General features: G+C 45.1%; 1 protein-coding gene across 2 annotated transcripts in view; it reads right to left on the bottom strand.

Moving 5' to 3' along the window:
- Window positions 1–21,878, bottom strand: part of TTI1 (TELO2 interacting protein 1) — a 43,319-nt gene that overhangs the window by 17,679 nt on the left and 3,762 nt on the right. Inside the window, exons 1-4 of one of the 2 annotated variants that reach the window (XM_040981481.1) lie at window positions 15,316–15,858; window positions 9,084–11,422; window positions 3,305–3,505; window positions 245–393 (exon numbers count right to left, since the gene is read on the bottom strand). In XM_040981481.1, coding sequence (XP_040837415.1) covers window positions 245–393; window positions 3,305–3,505; window positions 9,084–11,391 — 2,658 coding nt within the window. In that variant the 5' untranslated portion in view covers window positions 11,392–11,422; window positions 15,316–15,858. Of the gene's footprint in view, window positions 1–244; window positions 394–3,304; window positions 3,506–9,083; window positions 11,423–15,315; window positions 15,859–21,878 lie in introns of those variants that run through there. The other variant, XM_040981482.1, reaches the window with a different exon arrangement.

Raw genomic sequence — 21,878 nt, 5'->3', positions numbered from 1 at the left:
ACAAAATAACATTCTTTCCAAGGAGCATGGCTTTCTTTGCCTTGAAAACTCGATGAATCCCCAAAATCGCTTTCTCATGCAACTAAGCTGACAGATGTAAAACTGCCATTCCACACATGAATTCCTCTCCTGGCCAACACGCAGGGGCGAGGAGATAAGCAAAGCTGCTCATTCACCCGCACAGCCACTGCTCACTACACCTCAGTCCTGTTGCTCTGTGAATGCAGAGGGGCCACATACTGACCTTTAAGCGGATTTTCAGGCTTTTATCTGACAACAAGTGTATGCAGCGCTCCATCACATCTGTGGCTATCTGGATCTGCACGGGCAGGGGAGGCTCCACATCTGGACGGGTGTCATTCTCATCGACTTTGGGAGGGATCGATGGCTCCTCTGAGTAAAAAAGAGCACAACTGAGGATTATGGTTTCTGGGAAACATCCCAGTCTGGCTAATCTCCTGCTTCAGATTCAGGAACAGGAACCAGAGGGAAAATGTCTAGGAAAGGATTCTAAGGAGCCAGCTGGAATTTGGGTCCAGATGTACAAGCCAGTGCGGTCCCAGCAGTATTTAACTGTAACAGCTATACGCTGGGCTCTAGGGCTGGTACTGTGTGCAGTGGGTTTGAACCCTGGTAGCTCGGCTTCTGATACTGCTTCCCATAATATGCCTGGGAGAGCAGTAGAAGATGGTCTAAGTGGTTGGGCCCCTGCAATCCATGGACGGAGTTTTTGGTACCTGGCTTTGGTATGGCGAGTTTCAACTGTTGCACCTTTTGGGGAATTAACTAGCAGATAGAGGATCTCTCTCTCTCCATTCTTCACTGTTAACTCTGTAATTTTTTTTTTAACAGCTGGAATCTTTTACACTTTAAATTTATGTTTTTCATTCTTCATTTGGATCACAAGAGAGATAGCCAGATGGAGAGACCTTCCAGCTGTCTGTTTGCTCCCTTCTGGTCCTCTGTTTTGGTCTCCTACGCAGATGGCTGCTGCCTCCCAGGATGTGTGCTAGCAGGCAGCTGGGTAAGAACTGGAGAAATCTACACCTGAACTAGTCACTGGGTTATGGAATGTGCCACAACTCTTCAACTAACTTGTGAGATCTTTCCATGCACAGCATCATGCTTCATGTCTCTAACAAAATATCAGGCAGCTTCGTGGAATACAAACAAAATGGGATTTAGTCAGAAGAGGTCAGTTTTTGCCTGTGCAACCTACCAGCAACTTTTCTTATCCTATATCATGTCACCGCAGACAAGAGTTTATAAGGCAGATATAACCCATATGCTTGTTGAGGTGATTTAATGAGATGAATTCATTCTCTCACTGGCCAGAGTACTGTGCTACATGAAATAGGCATCAATCTGCAGATTAAAGACTTGACAGCTGGGTGCAGCACTAGAACCTAGAACAAAATCCCTACCCCACAAAAACATTCTCTACCTACTCACAGCCCCCCAGTTTCGCCCTGAAACCTCCATGACCAGTTGTGCTCATTTCCACAGAGCTGAGCACAGCACCCTCGACTTTCCCCCTATGCAGTTCCTCTACAGGAAAAACAGAGTCTTACAGCAGAGGTTGAAAAGATAAATGAAAATGCATTCTGAGAAAGCTTGGATTTCTTACAGAATGGGACCTCAGATATATAAGGTGCTTTTATGTGGTTAAAACAAAAAACTCATGTCAAGCCAACAACAAGTTAAGCATCCTTTAAGATGCCAAGGGCGAGGTGTATACTTGATGAATGATAATTGTAAGGACGATGGGGGCTCTGCTTTTCTTCCCAGAACGGGATGTATTGTGTGAAATGCACCTCCTGAACAACATCATTTGGGGGATGTGGATGGTTCTGTTGTGAGAAGAAAGGTTTGATTCATTTATTCTGCTCCTGGTGAGCATCAAATAGAACAGAAGATCCTAATCGTGAAAGAATGGATTCACAGACAATGCTGGAATTTTAAGCAAGTATAGCAAACCATAAAGGATCAAGAGACCTTCCCTTTGGGTGCAGTTCCTGAAAGGAAGGTTTGAGCTAGTTCGAGAAGCAATCCTGACAAGAAAAAGCCCCGAAGATTTCCAAATGGAAAAACCTGTCCTTGGGGAGAGTAATGACTCAACACCTTGTAAATCATTCTGTGGGCTCTGGGATGCTCCTCTCCTCTTCTAGAAGGAATTTGTGGTAGTTAGTTTTGTTGAGCTACTGTTTTCCTGTGACCCTGGTAGGACGGATTTGAGTTCAACAGTCTCAGAGTGGAAATCACTCCTGTGCCTCTGTCTGCTCCCCCACACCAAATCTGCTTGATTCCAGCCTAATAAACTAATTCGGGACTCAGTTCGATTTAGCGCAGTCCTGAGACCACCAAGCTCATTATGACTTGGCATTTTATATTTGCAGAGGAGATTCTAATAATTTATTAATCCTTCCATGACCTGAAGCTCCAGATTGAGTTTGTGAATAAAACAAGAGGCCAGAGCTGCAACTAACCTGAACTCTCTTTCATCACATAAACAGGTAAGAAAAAAAAAATCTCCTCCCACCAAAAAATGAATAGCATATGAATAGACAATGGACATAAAAAAAAACTGCTGGGAAAAGCATACAGAAAAAATGCTCTTTCTGGTAATCAAAGAAATGCTAGGTAAAATAAACAAATTTTCAAAAAAAAAAACCCAAAAAACAACAGTAACAACAAAAAAAAAATCAACACATTTTCCCCCATTAATTTAGTAAGTAGAATGGATAATAGCCAATGTTGGCAAGGTTTTGGTGATACCAATACTTATTCTGTACTACTGAAAGGAAAATATAAATTAATACAACATTTTTTTGGAAGGCAATTTGACAAGCATTAAATAATGTGCATATCCTTGAGCCAGAAATCCCACTGCTGGGAATTTTAAAGAAATACTTGAGATGGAAAAGGGCATGTGACTAGAATCTTCCACTGCAGCCCTACAGGTAAGACTGAAAGCCAGACCTAACCTAACCATCCCACAGCAGGGCAGGTACTTAGGAGCAGCAATTATTAAAACATTAATTACGAGAACTCTACAGCAACACAGAGTTGCTCATAACTATACAAAAAAGTTATAATGCATTTGAACTGTAACCAGGTAAAAATAGGTCTTGAATAGAAAAAAAAAATGTGGGAAAAGATAACACAGAAAAGGAAATGGCTTTGTTAATCTTGTGAGGTTATAAGTAACTTTTCTTCTAAACTTCAAGTAATACTTCATCATTTTCACCATCATCATCATCTCCAAAAGAAAACAAACAGTTAAGACAGAACAGACATTAGTTACCTTCATCAGTTTCGAGATCAGGGACATTTCCCTCGGCCACGTCCTTCTCTCTGAGGTAATCCAGCAAAAACTGCTCGATGTCTTCGGCTGTTGTGCTAGTCTCAAGATTAGATGGTGCTTTGTGCAAAGGACTTCTTTCCTCCTCCCCTAAACTTTGCTTTTGGAATTGCTCAAGGTCACTTGTGTCTGGGAACCACTGGGCTGTAAATACAGTGTTAAAATCATTACCTTGGTCAGTGACCACAAGCATTGGTATTTTATAAGCAGAATAAGCTCTTGCCCAAGGTCTGCATGATGTAGTCCCTGCCTGTCCTTCCCATCTCATCCTTCACACCATTTCTAGTTGTTCATTAAGTGACCATCTTTCTGCTCCTCCCAAGGTGCCAAGAGTTTTCCTGCCTTGGAACTTTCATATATGTTGCTCTCGCAGTCTGAAATAGTCTCTCCTCCATTGTATATTTGGCTGATTCCAGGTCATTTTCCATGCTTCAGCACAAACAGACCCTGCTCTGGAAAGCCATCCCTTGACATTCTGATCAGGTCACCTCTATGATGTTGCATATGGCACCAGGTTCTTTCCTTTTGCATCAACTCATTGTAATTTAGAATGATCCATTAGTTTTTTTTTTTTTTTTTTTTTTTTTTTTTTTTTTTAAGATTTATTTTTATTATTTTTTATTGGAAAGGCGGATATACAGAGAGGAGAGACAGAGAGGAAGATCTTCCATCCGATGATTCACTCCCCAAGTGAGCCGCAACGGGCCGATACTATGCCGATCCGAAGCCAGGAGCCTCTTCCGGGTCTCCCACGCGGGCGCAGGTTCCCAAAGCCTTGGGCCGTCCTCAACTGCTTTCCCAGGCCACAGGCAGGGAGCTGGAAGGGAAGCGGGGCCGCCGGGATTAGAACCGGCGCCCATATGGGATCCCGGGCGTGCAAGGCGAGGACTTAACCACTTGCGCCACCGCGCCGGGCCCGATCCATTAGTTTTTAACGTAGTATTTAGTGTTTGAATCTCTGGGACTCTATGTTCCATTATTCACCATTAGAGTTCAACATGCCCACTAGAAAGTAGATCTAAAACATGCTCAAATGAAAAACCCACAAGCCTGGAGGACATGTCAAAGTGACCACATTTTGAGCACAGGAAATACTTAGAACTAGTAGAAGACAGGCTCTGTACCATCTTGAGACAGTCTCAACAGTTTTTATGACATGAAATGCACCAGGATGCTGGCCATGTTCTCTCCAAAGAGCTCTCTTCTTTGGAGATGTGCCAATACTTCTGAGATGCAATCACAGAACAAACTCAGGATCATGGAATCCAGTGGTTTGCAGAGGATGCCTTAAGGAATCTTGGGGCTCTACAGAAATGTCTCAGGGATCACAGTGGGAAGAGTGGGGGAGCTTTGGGGTTTCACTCCTTTTTAAACAGGAGTGACTCTAATTTCAGCCATCTTCCCTTTATATCAGGGTTCCCTCAAAAGCTTCATTTCAAACAAGCCTTGCCTCCAAAGAACGAAACAGTAAGAACATAAATCCCACAGCCTGCAATCACTGCTCTGGACTAGTGTGCTGCTTTTGCAGAGAGCAGGAAAAGGGGCTCTGATAACCTTTAACACCTGCTAATCTCCTTTCCATCAAGGAGCAGCTGCACAGAGCCAGAGCAACAGCAGATGGAAGATGACGGCCAGGCAACTGGGAGTAGCAGGGAGCAAATGTTTTCCACAAGAGCCTTCGATCTCCTATCTGAGGCTCCTATATGCAGGGATCAATTATGATATTGCTTCAATGCCCCAATCCCTAATGTAAATCCAATACTCACTCAGTGCACTCTAAGGGATTGGTTCTCAAATAGTTAAAGCCTGTACCAAGGCATTTGCACTGTTAAGACTAGACACGCAGCAAAGATTATTTCTTGATTCAAGGCTAGTGCCAGACATTAAAATGTCTTTGCTCACAAATGGCTTTTAAACATATGAAAAGAAGCTCAACCTCACTCTTGATGCAAATTAAAACTATAATAAGGTGCTATTTTTCTCCTATTGGATTAGTAAAGATCAAAAGCTTGGTAATATGCGGTGTGGGTGAGGGAGTGGCAAAATTGGCACTCTTTTACATTGCTGATGGAGTTTAAATTGGTACAACCTCTTGGGAGAGCAATTTGATACTGTCTATCAAAAATTTAAAGGTAATACCCTTCAAAGCAGCATTTCTTTCAGGAGTTGATCCTATTGATATATGGAGGTATGCTGAAAATCACCTACAAAGACATTCTTTGCAGGATTTTGGGGGCTGACCAGACTCTAAACCACTAGCAGTTGGTTAATTGTCAGTGGACTGGTTAAAGAAACTATGGTGTGGCCACACAAGTGAATGCTATGTATCTATCAAAAGAATGCAGGACCCCTGTATGCATGGACCCTGCACACAATCTCCCAGTTCTGGAGTCAGTGATTGAATTGATTCTTATTTTCAAAGCTTTTCTGTTTCCTTGTTATGGACAATCAGCCAGTTGGTAGACCAGGTGCTAAGGACTAATTTAAGTGCTGGTTCCTGTCCTTACTGTGGCATCTAATCTTTTCTGTCAATGCATGTGAAACACTGTGTTTATGGTAACTGACCTTTTGCAAAAACAAACTGGGTTCTTTTACAACCTCTGAGACCATGCTTCCATTCCTATGTTGAAAGAGTGGCCATCAGGGCTGGTGTGATGGCTCAACTGCCTAATCCTCCACCTGCAAGCGCAGGCATCTCATATGTGCACTGGTTCATATTCTGGTTGCTTTACTACACACCCAACTCCCTGCTTGTGGCCTGGGAAAACAGCAGAGGATGGCTGGAAGCCTTGGGAACCTGCATCCATGTGGGAGAACTGGAAGAAGCTCCTGCCTCCTGCCTTTCGATTGGCTCAGTTCTGGCTATTGTGTCCATTTGGGGAGTGAACCAGTGGATAGAAGACCTCTCCTTCTCTCTACAAATATGCCTTTAAAATACAGCTAAATAAATCTAAAAGAGAAAGAGAGAGAAGCAGCAACTGTAGGAACTGGTGTTTATGACATAGTGGGCTATGCAGCTGCCACCAGGCTCTCATGTTTTGAGTCCCGGCCACTTCACTTCTGATTCAGCTCCCTGCTAACATGCCTGAGAAAACAGTAAGAAATGGTTCATGTCCTTGGGCCCCTGCACCCATGTGGGGAAAGCTCTTGGCTCTTGACTTTCGCCTAGTCCTAACCTGACCATTGTGGTCATTAGGGAAGTCAACCAGTAGGTGGAAGAGGTTTGTCTCTGTAACTTTGCTTTTCAAACAGATTAAATTTAAGAAGAAAATAAAAAAGGAAGAAGCTGTAGGGGCCAGTGTTGTGGCACAGTGGGGCAATCCTGACGCCCCATATCTGGTTTAAGTTTTGGTTGTTCCACTTCTGATCCAGCTTCCTACTAACATGCCTGGGAAGGCAGGAGAGAATGGTACAAGCGCTTGGGCCCCTGCATCATGTGGGAGGCCTGGAAGAAACTCCTGACTCCTGGCTTGGGCCTGGCCCAACCTTGGCTGTTGTGGCCATTCAGGGAGTGAATTAGTGGAGGATATCTCTGTGACTCTACCTTTCTCTCTACAACTCGGAGTTTTAAAATAAATAGATAAATTGTACCAAAAAAAAAAAAAAAAGCAACTGTATTTTGAGTAATTTCCAAGCTTTCAGGATGCTCTCTCTCCAGCCTAATATCTTTTCCTAGGATATACTTTTTTTTTTTAAAGGATTTATTTATTTTTATTGGAAAGACAGACTTACAAAGAAGGAGAGGCAGAAAGATTTTCTATCATCTGGTTCACTCCCCAGATGACCACAATGCCCAGAGCTGAGCTTATTTGAAGCCAGGAGCCAGCGGCTTCTTCTGGGTCTCCCACACAGGTGTAGGATCCCAAGGCTTTGGGCTGTCCTCTGTTGCTTTCCTAAGCCACAAGCAGGGAGTAGGATGAGAAGTGGGGCTGCCGGTATACGAACCTGTGCCCACATGGGATCCTGGCTTGTACAAAGTGAGGACTTTAGTTACTAGGCTACCGTGCTGGGCCCTTCTTTGTATATTTTCAAAAATCTCATTGGATGATGGGGCATAGTGCCCCCTTGCCCTGTAACCCCGAAAAGTGCAGGTGGGGTGTTTTGGGTCCTTGGAAGTCAGGCCTGGCTCACAGTAGAAGGTGAGCAGTCTGTCAGCCTTCAGAGGCAGGCCTCAGTAGATGTTGCTCGTGGCCAATTTGCCAGCAACCAGTTCACACTATTCAGGTTTCCTTGTGGTTGCAGCTGGAACTCCCTGCCTTGGTCTACAGAATTCAGCAGGATTTGCCCCTGCCCTCTGGCTCTTTTCACAATGAGCTTTATTTTCACTATGAGACTCCTAGGGTCTTCTCTCTCTCTGGGCTTTGGTATCTGCTGTTCCTTTTGCCTGAATACTCTTACACATCTTAAAAACAATGAGACAGCCCCTATATAGGATGGACCCCTGTCTGCCTTCAGATCTCAGCTCCGCTGTCACTTCCTCAGAGAGGCCCCTCCCATGCCACTCAACCTCAAGGAGTTTCTTGTTACTCCCTTGCATCAAGGTGTTTATTTCTGTCATGGTGCTTATCAGAAGCTGCAATGAGCTTGGTTAATGATTTGTTTATGTGTTTATCATCTCTCCTCTGGTAATAAGAAAGCTCCGTGAGTTTGTTTGTCTTGTTCACTGCTGTATCCTCATTACTTAGCACTGTCTGACATATGGTAGACACTCTATTAGATGAAGAAAAGGACATTGATGCTGTATATGAACGTTCACGAATGAATGAATAAACATTGGAAATGGTGTCATTATGGAGCAGAGGACAGTCCCCACCCTAGTCTCCTTCCACAGAGAAGCTTTTTTACACAGCCTTGACTGTTTTTAGCTGACCTTCCCGCCTACCTCAGAAGTTACTAGCAGTACTGACATAAACACTGGAGATGCTTTGAGTAAAAGGGAGAGGGATAGTGCTCACCACATTTTTACCCTAAGATTTACTGCCCAGCTAAGGGATCTTTTTTTTTTTATTTTGTGTCCAAAATTTTGCCACTCTAATGGTGGACAGCATCTCCTGCAAGGAAAAAAAAAAACAACAAAAAAAAAACCTCAAACCAACTACATTATGAACAGGTTAAAGGGCATTTTCTAGTACAATCTGTCTAGTACTGGAGTCATCAGTCACATATGGCTACTAAAATTAAATAAAACTAATAATCCAGCTCCTTAGTTCCAACAGCCTGCTGGGCTGGTGGCTACATCCTAACTGAACATAGAAGATGCGGATCGTTTCCATTGGCACCGATGTCTTAGCCTAAGCGTGGACTTACTAACCATGTCATTCCTGTACCCTACTGGCACTGACACTGGTAACGCTAAACATCATGAGAAGTCCGTTTGGCATGCTGAAAGGAATGCAGCTGTCCAAAATTCTGATTTTGCCTCTTATCAGTTACTTGACCCTGACTAGGTAAGATCTCTTGCTAGTCTTACTTCTTACAAAGAAGAGTAACGCACACAATTAGCTTGTAGGCTATACATATATTTCCCTGGCACAAAGCAAGAGCTCAAAAAAATGAATGTTGCTGCAAGTATAAAAAGTAAACAATGGGATCCTATCATAACATGTGATCAAACCAACAACCATTCAGAAGTCCTCCGTAGCACGACCACGAACAATGCAACAAATCAGGACACTGAGTCCCAGCCCCCAGATCAGCATTAAAAAAAGAGTTCTCCAAATACCTAATGCTGCCAGCAGGGCATGCAGAACGCTGACGAAGGTAGCGGCTCTCTTATCATAGAACTGGTCCAGGGTGGTCAAAATGTCTTGAACCACATCTGCCACCAAAGGAAGCAGACTGGCGTCTGAGTTCCGCAGCATGACTTCCAGGACCTTTGGGGTGTGAGGGTGTAGGGCCAGATGACGCAGATTTAAAGAGATCCCATTCACTAGATAGTCTGAATTATGGTTGATCAGGTGCTGCAGGGATTCGTAGCCACAAGCATGGCAGATGTTTACCATGGTGCTGGTGGCTGCTTGACTGATGAGCAGGGTTTGGTCTCCAGCCTTCTCCAGGACTGGGTAGAGGGCTGACATCAAGAGCAAACGGAAGTCTTTACCTAGTGTGTGTGCAAACTGGCCGATCCCTTCCAACTGGATGCAGATTTGCCAGATGTTGCTGTTCATGGCGCAAATAGTGGGGCTTGTCTTTGAAAGGGCTGGAGAGGGTGTGACCTGGCACGTGTGTGAACCCGAGGTGATGGCCTGGGAGCCTGACTGTTCTGTCGTGAGCTCCTCTCCCACCTCCTCTGCTTCAATACAGGTAGCTAAATGCCAGTTTCCTTGGCTCGTGTACTCTTCCAGGATAGACGCCACGATCTCTCTCAGTTCCTCTGGCCTCATTTCACCGCGCTTCTCATGTAAGTCCCCCAGCTCCAGGCCGGCAGCCCCTGCCACCAGTTCATTCAGGATCATGGCAGCTTGCTTGCGGTAAATCACAGATTCATGGTACAGTTCCAGAAAGTGATCCACAAGCAAATAAAGGTTCCCATAATAACCGAGGAGCTGACAAACCTGCCGCAAGAGCAAGAAAATCCTCTCGTCGGTGAAGAAGCGGAAATACCTCCTCTGGATTTGCGTCCACAGCCCCATACCTGGGGTCTTTGAGGAATCACTCAGATTGTCACTGGCAGGCCAGCACCGCTCCTCCACGATTTTGATATCAGCCACATCCAGTTCTAGCACTTGGATGAGTGCTTTGGAAAGGCGCTGCAGATGGGACCCAGAGGTGAGGACAAAGTTTATTTTGGGGCCCAAGAGTTTCAAGTAACCAATCAACAAGGACAGAGTGGAGAATTTGCCCTGGTCATCCTGGGAGTTCATGAGGCGGGGAAGAGATGTGGCCAGGGAGTGCAGGCTTTCTGACAGGATGTCAGCAAAGGCCCTGTTGCCCATTATCACCTTCTGATCTGCAAAATGTTTCAAAACTTCATTGCACTTGGCTTGGACCTCAGGACTCTCGTCGCTTGAGAGGCTCACCAATGCCTTCAGAAGGGGGCCAGCAGACTCCACCAGGGACTGACTGCACCTGGAAAGCAGGGCCTCCACCAAGTCTACCAGGCCCAGCCTCACCTTCCAGTGTGGGTGAGCAGACACACACTCAATTATTTTTTTGATAAGGATGGTCAGTTTGTCACCAGTACTTTTTACCCAATCTGCTTCCCGGTGAACCAACAGCTCTGCGACTCTGCCCTCAACGGCGGGATTGGCTTGGGCCTTGGGGACAGCTTGGAGCTGCTCATCGGCCATAACAAAACTCACTGTCTCCGAGAAGATCTTCAGGGACAACACAACAATGCTGTGACCTTGTTTAAAGTCTCCTGTGATAACCCTTGTCAGGGCAGTTGAGATTCCAGGTAAAAAAGAAGCAAACAATTCCCCCAGCTGCTTTTGCTCAAGTTCATCCAAGGACCTTGGATGGTCTTCACATTCACACTGGAGGAGCAGAACTTGCAAACAGTTTAAGGCAGCAATTTTAATTTGCTTGGATTTCTCCTGTTCTGCTAGGCCTAACAGCAAAGATACAGCAAATCCTAATCGAGGCAGAATGGAGGGCTCATAAAAAGTCAGAAGGATGTCCCCGTAAGCCGAGTGCATTAACGTGCTGAGTCCCTGGATCACAGCCAATTTCAGCTCTTCTGACACAGCTGCAGGTTTCTGGGAGCTGGGCGAATACAGACAAGCAGAGAGCTCTGAAAAAAGTTCCTGCAGAAGCTCTTGTTCTTTCACACATGTGGACGAGAGGACAAACGTGACGCATTCCACCACACTCTGGATCAGGCGCTCTCTCTTGGGACCAGGGGTCTTGAGAGCGAACCTCAAAGGGAAAAGCACATACTGCTGAAGTTCCTGAAGGGCAGCATCGCTCACACTGTGCAACCGGGTCTGCAGGTGCTCCACGTTCTCCACTGTCTGGGTCTTTGTGAGCTGAACACAGACCGGACGTAAGGCGCCAAAGGCCTCTTTGGGCGTATCGAAAACTGCCATCATGCAGTCGCTTTCTTCTCACCAAAGAAACATCCTACAAGCCGGAGGAAAGGAGATTTTTCGGTAAAGAGAATCACACTCAAAGCAGATAGAGCAAACGTGCATTCATTCATTCAACACACACTTCCTGGGGGCCTATGTGCCAGCCACTACGCGAGGTGCTAGAGGAGCAGTGAGATTGAAAAGCGATGGTTTTCAATCCTCGGGAGCTCCTCGTGGAGGGAGCAAAGCTAACAGTCACAATGCAGTCTCTGAGGAACATGACAGGATGCTGCTTAAGGTCCCAAGACAGCATGGAGAAGCCACACCCTGGCAGAGTATGCGGGAGGAACCGACAGGAAAGCGTGGGCTGCTTGAAGGAATCTGGGCTTTGACCTGTGGTACTGACAAGGAGCCAGTGAGGGATCTGTCTTCTTACATTTGAGGTATACACAGAGTAAAACACAGCATCTAAAAGTATAGTTCAGGAAATTGTTATGTATACCTCCAGGTAACTACTACCCAAGGTAAGATGCAGAATATCCTAGAACAATCCCTCCCGTCTTTGCCAATCAACTGCTATCTCCCCCATCTGGAGGTGACCACTGCTGTGAGTTTTATCACGATTCATCTGTTTTGCCTGTTCCTGTCATTGAGATGTTGTGTATATATGTTTTAAGATTTATTCATTTTTATTAGAAAGGCAGATTTACAGAGAGAAGGAGAGACAGAAAGATCTTCCATCCACTGGTTCACTCCCCAAATGGCCACAATGACCAAAGCTGAGCCAATCTGAACACAGGAGTCAAGAGCTTCTTCTGGGTTTCCCGTGTGGATGCAGGGTCCCAAGGCTCTCGTTCATCCTCTACTACTTTTTTAGGCCAGAAGCAGGGAGCTGGTTCGGAAGTAGAGCAGCTGGAACATGAACTCATGCCTATATATATGGGATGCTAGTGCTTGCAAAGCAGAGAATTAGCCAGTTGATTCATCACACCAGCCCCACTGAGGTATTTTAAATGGGGTGGCATAACCAACTTTCTGCACTGGTAAAAATTCCCTGGCAGCAGCGATATGGGAGAAGGATCAGAGACAACACAAAACAAAAGGGGGTACTCAAGATAAGACAACCAGGAGCACGCACAGTAGGACGGGCCAAGGGAGAAGAGACGGTCTGGCAAGACGGAAAGTCATACAGCTGGCTGAGGGAGGGAGGTACAGAAGACAGGATTGCAGGGAGGGGGAAGTGAGCAACTTAAACCCCGAGTCTTCTCTGTAAGGAGAAATTCAAAGTCATGGGCTGACAGGGAGCAAGATGGGGGATAAACAGGGCTTGAGGAGGGGAATAAAAGTCTCAAATATTCCCTTTGGGGAAGCAGAGCATGCTGGGAAGGCATAAAAGCATGACCCAAGGGTACTGAGGATAGAGCTGAAGCAGGAGACCATCAAAGTACACAATATAAAATGCTGGCATTGGGTGGAGATTCAGGTCTCCTGGCTTGGTGGCCTCACTTTTTTTTTTTTTTTTTTTTTTTTGCTGGAAGCTTCTGAAAAGATTATAGGAAAGTCTCTGTTCTCGCTACTTGTAATTCAGTGAATGCTCCTGAAACCAGTGGCTATGGATTGGCACTGATGGTAGTGCCCAGTGGTATGGGTAAGACTTGCTCAGTCCATACAGCTAGCAAAGCCAGGCTTTCCTCCTGGGTTGAGAAGGCTCTGGGGCACAATCAGGGCCCTTGATATTCCAGAAACAGTCTGAGCTCAAGAGGCCCTTGGAAGGACTCTTGTCGCTGAGAAATTTCATCAGGAAGATGTTCTGTCTCTGTGATCCCATTCAGCCAAGCAAGTAAAGCAGCTTGACTCTTTCCTATCTCAGCCTAGGAAAATGCCCAACCAGGCAGGGAAAGCACAAAGCTCGGTAGACACGAGTGACACCCCAATGGCCTGGGCTCACACACTGACGATACAGAGACTACTGTGCCAACCCTTGCCAGGGGTAGAGTGGTTGGATTAATGAGTAAAAAAGGAAAACTGCTTACTGGGACCCAGAAGTCAGAGGTGGGGAAAGCATTTCTATGCTCCTGGGTTACATTAGACAGAGACACTTGTTGGGGCCCGTGCAGTGGATGTAGGGGACACAAAGGTGTGAAGAGTATTGTTCCATTGCAGAGACGTCCGCAGGGAACTTCCCGCTGTTTGGTAGGGCCTCGTGGACATCTCTGCAGCCACCTGAATGCAGCTCTACCTTCTTTTGCATGGACACCGGACAACTTTGCCGGGGAATTCTAATCCATCCAGGCATTGTTTGCTACTGTGGGGCTGGCCTTTTGCTCGGTGTGAGCTTGGAGGTTAATGTCTTATATCTATTATTCCTACTGTCTCCGCTGTCCCCATTGACCTTATGCTAATCAAGGGACCTAAATTTAGGCTTTCATTCTTTCCTCGTTCTTTTGATTCCCTTTTTCTTTGTGATACAAGATTGAGTTGTAGGACAAGAATTGTAGCAGGAACTTCTATTGTTTCTAATTAAAACTAATGGCAGAATTATCCTTAGAAATTCCCAACTTGACCATGACGTAAAAAGTCTGAGCCAGAGTTCGACTGATTTTGTATAAATAAAGCGGACAGCTTTCCCGCATTGTCCATTATGATCATGTAATCCTAGTGGTACGTCTTTCTTTCCTCTTTATGCCTCATCCACGCACCCTTCTAGAGTTCCGAACTCAGCTGGAGCTGGACTCCGGCAGACACTCAAATAGGCAGACAAGAAATCTGAACAACAATCATAAAAAGATGAAGGAAGTTAAGTAACAACAAGTTTTTTAAAAAAAGTTATTTCTTCAGGGGCTAGTGTTACCAGCACCCCATATAAGCTCCTATGCAAGTCCTGGTTGTGCCACTTCCCATCCAGCTTTCTGTGAATGTACCTGAGAAAGCAGCAGATGATGGGGCCAAATGCTTGGGCCCCTGCACCCAGGTAGGAGACTGGGATGGAGTTCTAGGCTCCTGACTTTGCCCTGGCCCAGCCCTGCCATTGTAGTCATTTAGGAAGTGAATCAGCAGATGAAAGATCTCTCTCTCATCTCTCCCTTTTTGCATAGATCTGTCTTTAAAACAAATATATCTTCAAAAAAGAAATTTAGAATGAAAAACATCATTTTTCTACACCAAGAAAATTCAATTGGCAATATAATAATAGGAGATCATTAATTGGCAAGACCTAATTAGTGGCAGGAAGATCAAACAGAGCTATCTTAAAACTTGGAACAGAAATAGAATGAGCTGGAAACTGTGAGACTTAGAGGACAGATCTGGGAGAACCAACATGTAAATAACAGAGAGTTTGGAAGGCGAAGCAGGAACAGATGGAGGAGTTAAAGCAAGACCCAGCAAACAAACAACTGAAACGTTTCCCTGAGCTGCACGGAGCTGTGTCTGGAGACTGGAAAGCCTGAAGGAGCCCACCTAGCCACACTCCGGTACAATGCCTCCATAAACGTGAAGCAGGAACTCACGCAACCTTTCAGCAAGCAAGGCCAAATCACTTAGAAAAGAGAAAAGAAAGAGTCTGGCTTTCAGCTTCTCATTTGCAACAGTGAATGCTGGGAGACAGTGGAGTAACATCTGACTGTGAATGGAGGATCAGGGCCCCCAGGCACTACTTAGATACAGCAAAGATGCTCCCTTGTCATGGTGGAAGGACAGTGTGTGAGAATTCAGAGGAAGGTACCAGCCTCATATTCTAACAGGGGAAGACACTTGGGAAAGAAATCTGTTCAAACAGCTCAAAACAGAGACCCAAGACAAGGGGGTGAAAGCAAAGGGAAACATGGAAACTTTTTTTTTGCATAGAAAACTTTCTTCACATAAAATGTCAAAATGGAAGTTCAATATCAGAGTCTCTTGTTAGACTGGGGTGAGGACAGAGCCCGGGGCCATGATCTTACTCACCTTAGTAGTTTCAAGAAGGTACCTTGGGATGCCCCTCGGTGGTTCCAAACAACATTCTCAGATCTTTTGATGAACATGTGACAGAGCTAACAAATGAGAACACACTGCCTAAAGCTGGACCCGTCTGCTCTGCCGTCTGTGTTCCCTGTGTGACTTAGGGCCCTATGTGGGAAACAATGGAATTTCTGCTTCCTTTCATCTTCCTCTGTCTTTCACCATCTCTTACATTTCACCAGTCTACTCCTTTGACATCTTTCAAATCCACTGTTGATGACAACCTTGAAGTGTGTGTGTGTGTGTGTGTGTGTACTGTGACTGCAAGCTTCCACAGGCCTGCTGGCTCCTGTGCTTCCCATTAAATTCACCAATTCAAGCTGACTCTGAAGTAATCCTTCCAAAACCAAAATCTGATCACTTGTCCCCATACTTCAAACTCCTCAGCTGCTAGCCACAGCCTGCCTGGAGTATAAGCACTTTCCTCATGGTGTCCAGGACCTTTCATCATATAAGCCCCTGTCTATCTCATGAATTTCTATTGTTCTGTTCATTTAATTTTTTTTGCTCATTTTTTTTAAAAAGATTTATTTATTTTTATTACAAAGTGAGATATACAGAGAGGAGGAGAGACAGAGAGGAAGATCTGGTTCACTTCCCAACTGGCCGCAATAGTTGGAGCTGCTCCAATCCGAAGCCAGGAGCCAGGAACTTCCTCTGGGTCTCCCACGTGGGTGCAGGGTCCCAAGGTTTTGGGCCGTCCTTGACTGCTTTCCCAGGCCACAGGCAGGGAGCTGGATGGGAAGCAGGGCTGCCGGGATTAGAACCGGCTCTGATATGGGATCCTGGTGTGTTCAGGATGAGTTTAACCGCTATACTATTGCGCCAGACTCTGGTCATTTAATTCTAAAACAAATTACAGAGTTACAGAGAAAGAAGGGCACACAAACACACACACACACACACCTTCCATCTGCTGATTTACTCCCCAGATGGCTGCAGTGGCTAGGGCTTGGTCAGCCAAAGCTAGGAGCCAGAAGCTTCATCCAGGTCTCCAACATGGGTGCAGGGCCCATGCAGCTGAGTCACCCTCTGCTGTTGTTCTGAGGCCACTAGCAGGGAGCTCGACTGGAAACAGAGTAGCCAGGGCATGAACTGGCACCCATATGGGATGCTGGCATTGCTACTAACAATGCCAGTGTCCCTTTCCTCTCCAAAAAACAAGCCTAACATTTATAGAAACAACAAGAGCTGGATATACTAATAGTTGAATGAGGAGAGAATGGCTAGGGTGAGTTAACAAGCCTTAGCTTTTTTCAGTGTTTGGCTGATCCTGGACAGGCACCTGTGAAAGCAATGCAATATGGCCCAAGTCCTTGTGTCCTTACACCCATGTGAGAGATACAGATGAAGTTCCTGGCTCCTGATCGACTGAGCTCTGGCCATTATGACCACTTGTGGGGTGAACTAGTGGACAGAAGATCTCTCTCTGTCTCTCCTTCTCTCTTTGTAAATCTGTCTTTCCAATAAAAATAAATAAATCTTTAATACAAACACACTGTTATGTGCCATATAATGATGATGGTCCCTTAAGATTATATTACCTAGTGGGCCCAGTGCGATAGTAGCTAAATCCTCACCTTGCAACTGCTGGGATTCTATTTGGTTGCCGGTTCATGCCCCAGCTGCTCCAATTCCCATCCAACTCCCTACTTGTGGCCTGGGAAAGCAGCAAAGGGTGACCCACAGTCTTGGGACATCGTACCCACATGGGAGACCTGGAAGAAGCTCCTGGCTCCTGGATTTTGGATTGTCTCAGCTCTGGCCATTGAGGCCACTTGAGGAGTCAACCAGAGAATGGAAGATCTTTCTTTATCATCTTCTTTCTGTAGATCTGGTTTCCCAATAGAAATAAACCATAAAAATAAACCAGGGAAGCACTGGTGTTCATGTTAGTGACATGGTAGCATCCTTTGCATAAGCATACTCTACGGTGCTTCTACAATGATGACACAACCTAGTGGTGCATCCTAGGTTGAATGAATTCCCTGTGTTAAACAACACCTGACTGTACATACTTTTATCCCATCTCAATCCAGATTTAAATGTGAGAGGGGTCAATCAATTGTGGTATAGTCACTCAGTGGAATACTATGACGATTTACCACAACCAGAGATCTTCTAAAGAATGGGTTATAGGCTCAGAAATATATAAACCAGTTTTCTGTAAAGAAGACAGTATAACATATCACTAGTCTGATATGCCTATAAAAGGCAATCATATAGCTTTATGGGAAGGCCATGAAATCCCATTTTTACGATAATATGTCAATTACAGAAGGAATTGTTTAAAGATTGAGAATCTTAGGAGTTCTAGATTCTATTTTTATAAAATGCAACCCTGATTATTTAATGTGTGCTATTGAAAAATTTCGGGTTTATATAACCAGTAGTAATGAGGGCATTTTAATTTAGAAAGTGATACTGGGGTGAGGCATTCAGAACATGCTGCTTTTTTGGGTGAGTAGACAAAATAACCCCCAGTTTGGCTATAGCTAGCTAATGGACACTCATATACAGTTCTTGACTTAAAAAATAAGGTTTATTTATTTTTATGAGCAAGTCAGACTTATAGAGGCAGGACAGACAGAAAGAAAGATGATCTGTTCTCTGGCTCACTCAAGTGGCCACAGAGCTGATCTGAAGCCAGGAGCCAGGAGCCTCTTCCAGGTCTCCCACATAGGTATAGGGTCCCAAGGCTTGACTGCTTTCCCACACCACAATCAGGGAGCCGGATGGGAAGTGGAGCAGCTGAGATCAGAACTGGCGCCCATAGGGGGGCGGATGCAAGGCAAGGACTTTAGCCACTAAGCTGCCACATTGAGCCCAGTTCTTGACTTCCAACTGCCATCTAAATTCTAGTTCCCTGTACCCTCCCTGTGGTACTGGAAGGTTGCCATGAGAGAAGAAATCCTAAAGGCATTTCCTTGGTCTCTTCCCTTGTCCCCAGTTCTTCCTACCTTGTCACAGCAGGTAAAGACAAATGGAACTGTTGGTATAGGATAAGGTTTCTTACTTCCAGTCATTTAAAGGAGTGAAAGGGGGAGGGGTAAAAAAGAAGCAGAAAAGGAATTTGGAAACAGAGTGAACACCAACAGGGAAGCACTCACAGAGAAGGAGCTGTACTGCGGTGAGGGGGCTACCCTGCTTGGGGCTACAAAGTAAGGTTTGTTCAACGTAAAAGCCTAGGAGTTGGTGCTGTGGCATAGCAGCGCTAAACCCCTGCCTGAAACACCAGTATCCTCTACGGGCAATGGTTCAAGTCCTTGCTGCTCCACTTCTGATCAAGCTTTCTGCTAATGTGCCTAGGAAAGCAGCAGAAGCTGGCCCAAGTGCTTGGGTCCTTGCACCCCCTGTGGGAGACCAGGAACAAGCTCCCTGCTCCTGGCTTTGTACTGGCCCAGCTCTGGTTATTGTGGTTATTTAAGGAGTGAATCAGCAGATGGCAGATTTCTCTTTCTCCATGCCTCTCCCTCTCTGTAACTCTGCCTTTCTAACAAATAAATTCGTTTCTTTATTTTTTCAAATGTAAAAGAGTAGTCACATGCAGAAGCCAGATGTCAGACCGTCTGATAAATGCAGAAAGACGACAGATACACCACCATGGCAATTAAGTCAGGCCTCAATAGGTGCTACCTTGGTGAGATCATTTGTTCTGGGGTTTTGCACCTGCTGTTCCCCCACATACTGACATGGCCCACTCCACGGCATCTTGTAAGAGTAAGGGCTCTGATCACTCCTACTTTAAACTGCAACCCATTTTCACTCCTTCTCATTTTGGAACTCCTATTTTTGATGTCCCAAATTTTTCTTCAAAGAACTTAGTACAATTCCTCAAACCAAACCAACTACCTCTTTGCTTATCTCTCTCCTTCACTAGAAAACAGAATCCACAAGGCAATAATTTAAAACAAAACACTTATTTACTAACAGGCAAAGAGACCCAAAGAGAAAGAAAGAGAGAGTTTCTATCCTTTCATTCACTTTCTAATCGCTCAAGATGACCAGGGTTGAAGCCAGCAGCTAGAAGTGCAATCCAGTCTCAAGAACTCAAACGCTAGAGCCATCCATGCTGCTTGCCAGCCCCTTTCTCAGCAGCGAGCTGGAGCCAGGAATTGAATCCAAGCATTCTGATGGGGGGATATGAGAGCCTGAACCATTAAGCTAAATGCCCCTTCCTAGATGTAGTGATTGGGACTGGTGCTTCTGATACAGAGCAGGTGTTCAATGAATGCTTGTTGAACAATGGCCGTATACAAGCTGTTTGTCTCCCAAGCAGAAATTTGTTATCAACTATATGGATCCCTTCTTGGCCTTTTGGCTAAGATCAAGTATAGTAACTATGTGTAAACTAGAGTCCACTCCTCTCTTGGGGCTCTCATCCACCACAGGAGGATCTTGCTGGAATTCTTTCCAGGGGGAATTTACAGCTGGAGAGTTTGGTTGCACCCTAGACTACTTTTGGTTTATTTGCAGGAAAGCAAGAGAATAGGCATGAGAACAGGAAACATACAACCTGTGTTCTGATCCTGGTTCTTTTAGTACCTGGCTGTGATTTACATGTGTTATTAACTTCTTCCACCATAAATTAAACTTCAGGGAAAAGATGATTTCCAAGATTTCCAACTTCAAGTAAAAAATTAATAGAGAGGAAGACTGAGTCTAGATCCTAGAGATAAGAACGCAAACTTAAGAATTTACAATACATATTGTAGAACAGGGAGAATCAATATTTTTGTTTTGTTGCTGAAATATCGACATATGCCAAGTATTATTCCAAGTATTTTATGCATGTAAAGTCCTCATCTACAAGTACAGCAGCCCAAAGCTCAGAGAGGTTAAGCGATGTCTCTACAACAAAGCAGGTGTCACACTGGGAGTCATTTCAAGGCTGTAGGCTCTCGCCACTATTACCAATCAGTCGGGTCTCCCAGTTTGGCCATTCAACAGAATCAAGGCAGAATAATTTGAGTACAGATCCCTGAAATCCGCACTAGATCTACTAGCAGAATCTAGTTGCATGCATGTGTGTTGGGGGAAGGAGGAAATAGATATGTTTGAGAATTTAGGATTTGAACGGTTTCCAAGATGGTTGGTGTTGTAGTGCAATGGGTAAGGTTCCAGCTGTGAAGTTGGCATCCCATATGAGTGCCAGTTCAAGTCTTGGCTGCTTTGATCCTGCTCCAGGTCCCTGTTAATGTGCCTGGGAAAGCAACAGCAGCTGGCATAAATGCGTGGGCCCCTGACATTCACGTGGGAGATCCAACTGGAGCTCCTGGCTGCTGGCTTCTGGCTGGCCAGACCTAGTCATTGCAGTGATTTGGGGACTGAACCAGTGGATGGAAAGTCTTTTACCTCTTTGTCTCTGACACTCAAAGAAATAAAAAGTTCAAACAGTTTCCTTGCCATATAAATTCTACATCTGCCGGCTCTTCTAAGAACAAGAGGCGCATGATGCAAGAGGTCCTTGTTAAGAACCCACATGACAGCAGTGCTTGGAGTATGATAGAGGATTGCTATTTTGAGTTAAAATGATGGGTTTATTACCTGCTGCAACCTCCCCCCCCAAAGACTGACTCAATTTTAGTGTTATAGCTTTACTTATCGTTTCCCTGGTATCTGGCACAGTGTCTGCCAAGCAGTTCCCACTGACTCACTGTTTCATCAATAAGAAAAAGCTAGATAAACATTAAGCCTCCAGAATACTCTCAAGTTTTGCTGCTTCCCATTCATCCTTCCCTTTACTTAGAGATGCTTCCTTGCAATCAAGGTACTGCGTGCTATACTTTGAGATGTGGGCACTCTTGAAGAGGGATGAGGAGCACAGGCTAAACAGCACAGGCGCTGGCTCTGTGAGGACAGTGCACTGCAGCACACTGAGTGTACAGAACAGAGCATGGGGGTTCAGGCTCCACCTCAGTTCAGGGAGCGCTCTGTCTTATAGCACATCAATACTACACGCCTGTCCTCTGCACTAGATGAACACTTCATCGGTAGGTAACACACTCTAGAAATACAGTTTTTAACTTAGGAAAAACAGCATCAGAATACATATGCCAAGTGCCCCTTGTCCTTGCTTTTTGAATTTTTTTAAAAAAGATTTATTTATTTTTATTGCAAAGTCAGATACATATAGAGAGGAAGATCTTCCATCCGATGATTCACTCCCCAAGTGATTGTAACTGCCAGAGCTGCGCTGATCCAAAGCCAGGAGCCAGGAGCTTCTTCTGGCTCTCCCAAGTGGGTGTGGCATCCCAAGGCTTTGGGCCATCCTCAACTGTTTTCCCAGGTCACAAGCAGGGAGCTGGATGGGAATTGGAGCCGCCAGGATTAGAACCGGCGCCCATATGGGATCCTGGTGTTTGCAACATGAGGACTTTAGCCACTAGGTCATTGCACTGGGACCCCAGTACTTTGCATTTATGAGACAAATTCTCTGGGTGACTGATATGTGTGTGTGTGTGTGTGTGTGTGTGTGTGTGAGAGAGACATCGCAAAAAGTTTGTGGA

This window comes from Ochotona curzoniae, unplaced genomic scaffold, assembly GCF_017591425.1.
Source record: "Ochotona curzoniae isolate NIBS_2020 unplaced genomic scaffold, NIBS_Ocur_1.0 contig_3520, whole genome shotgun sequence".
NCBI lineage: Eukaryota > Metazoa > Chordata > Mammalia > Lagomorpha > Ochotonidae > Ochotona > Ochotona curzoniae.
The sequence above is the reverse complement of the archived record's forward strand: the minus strand, read 5'-3'. Positions and strand labels throughout refer to the sequence as shown.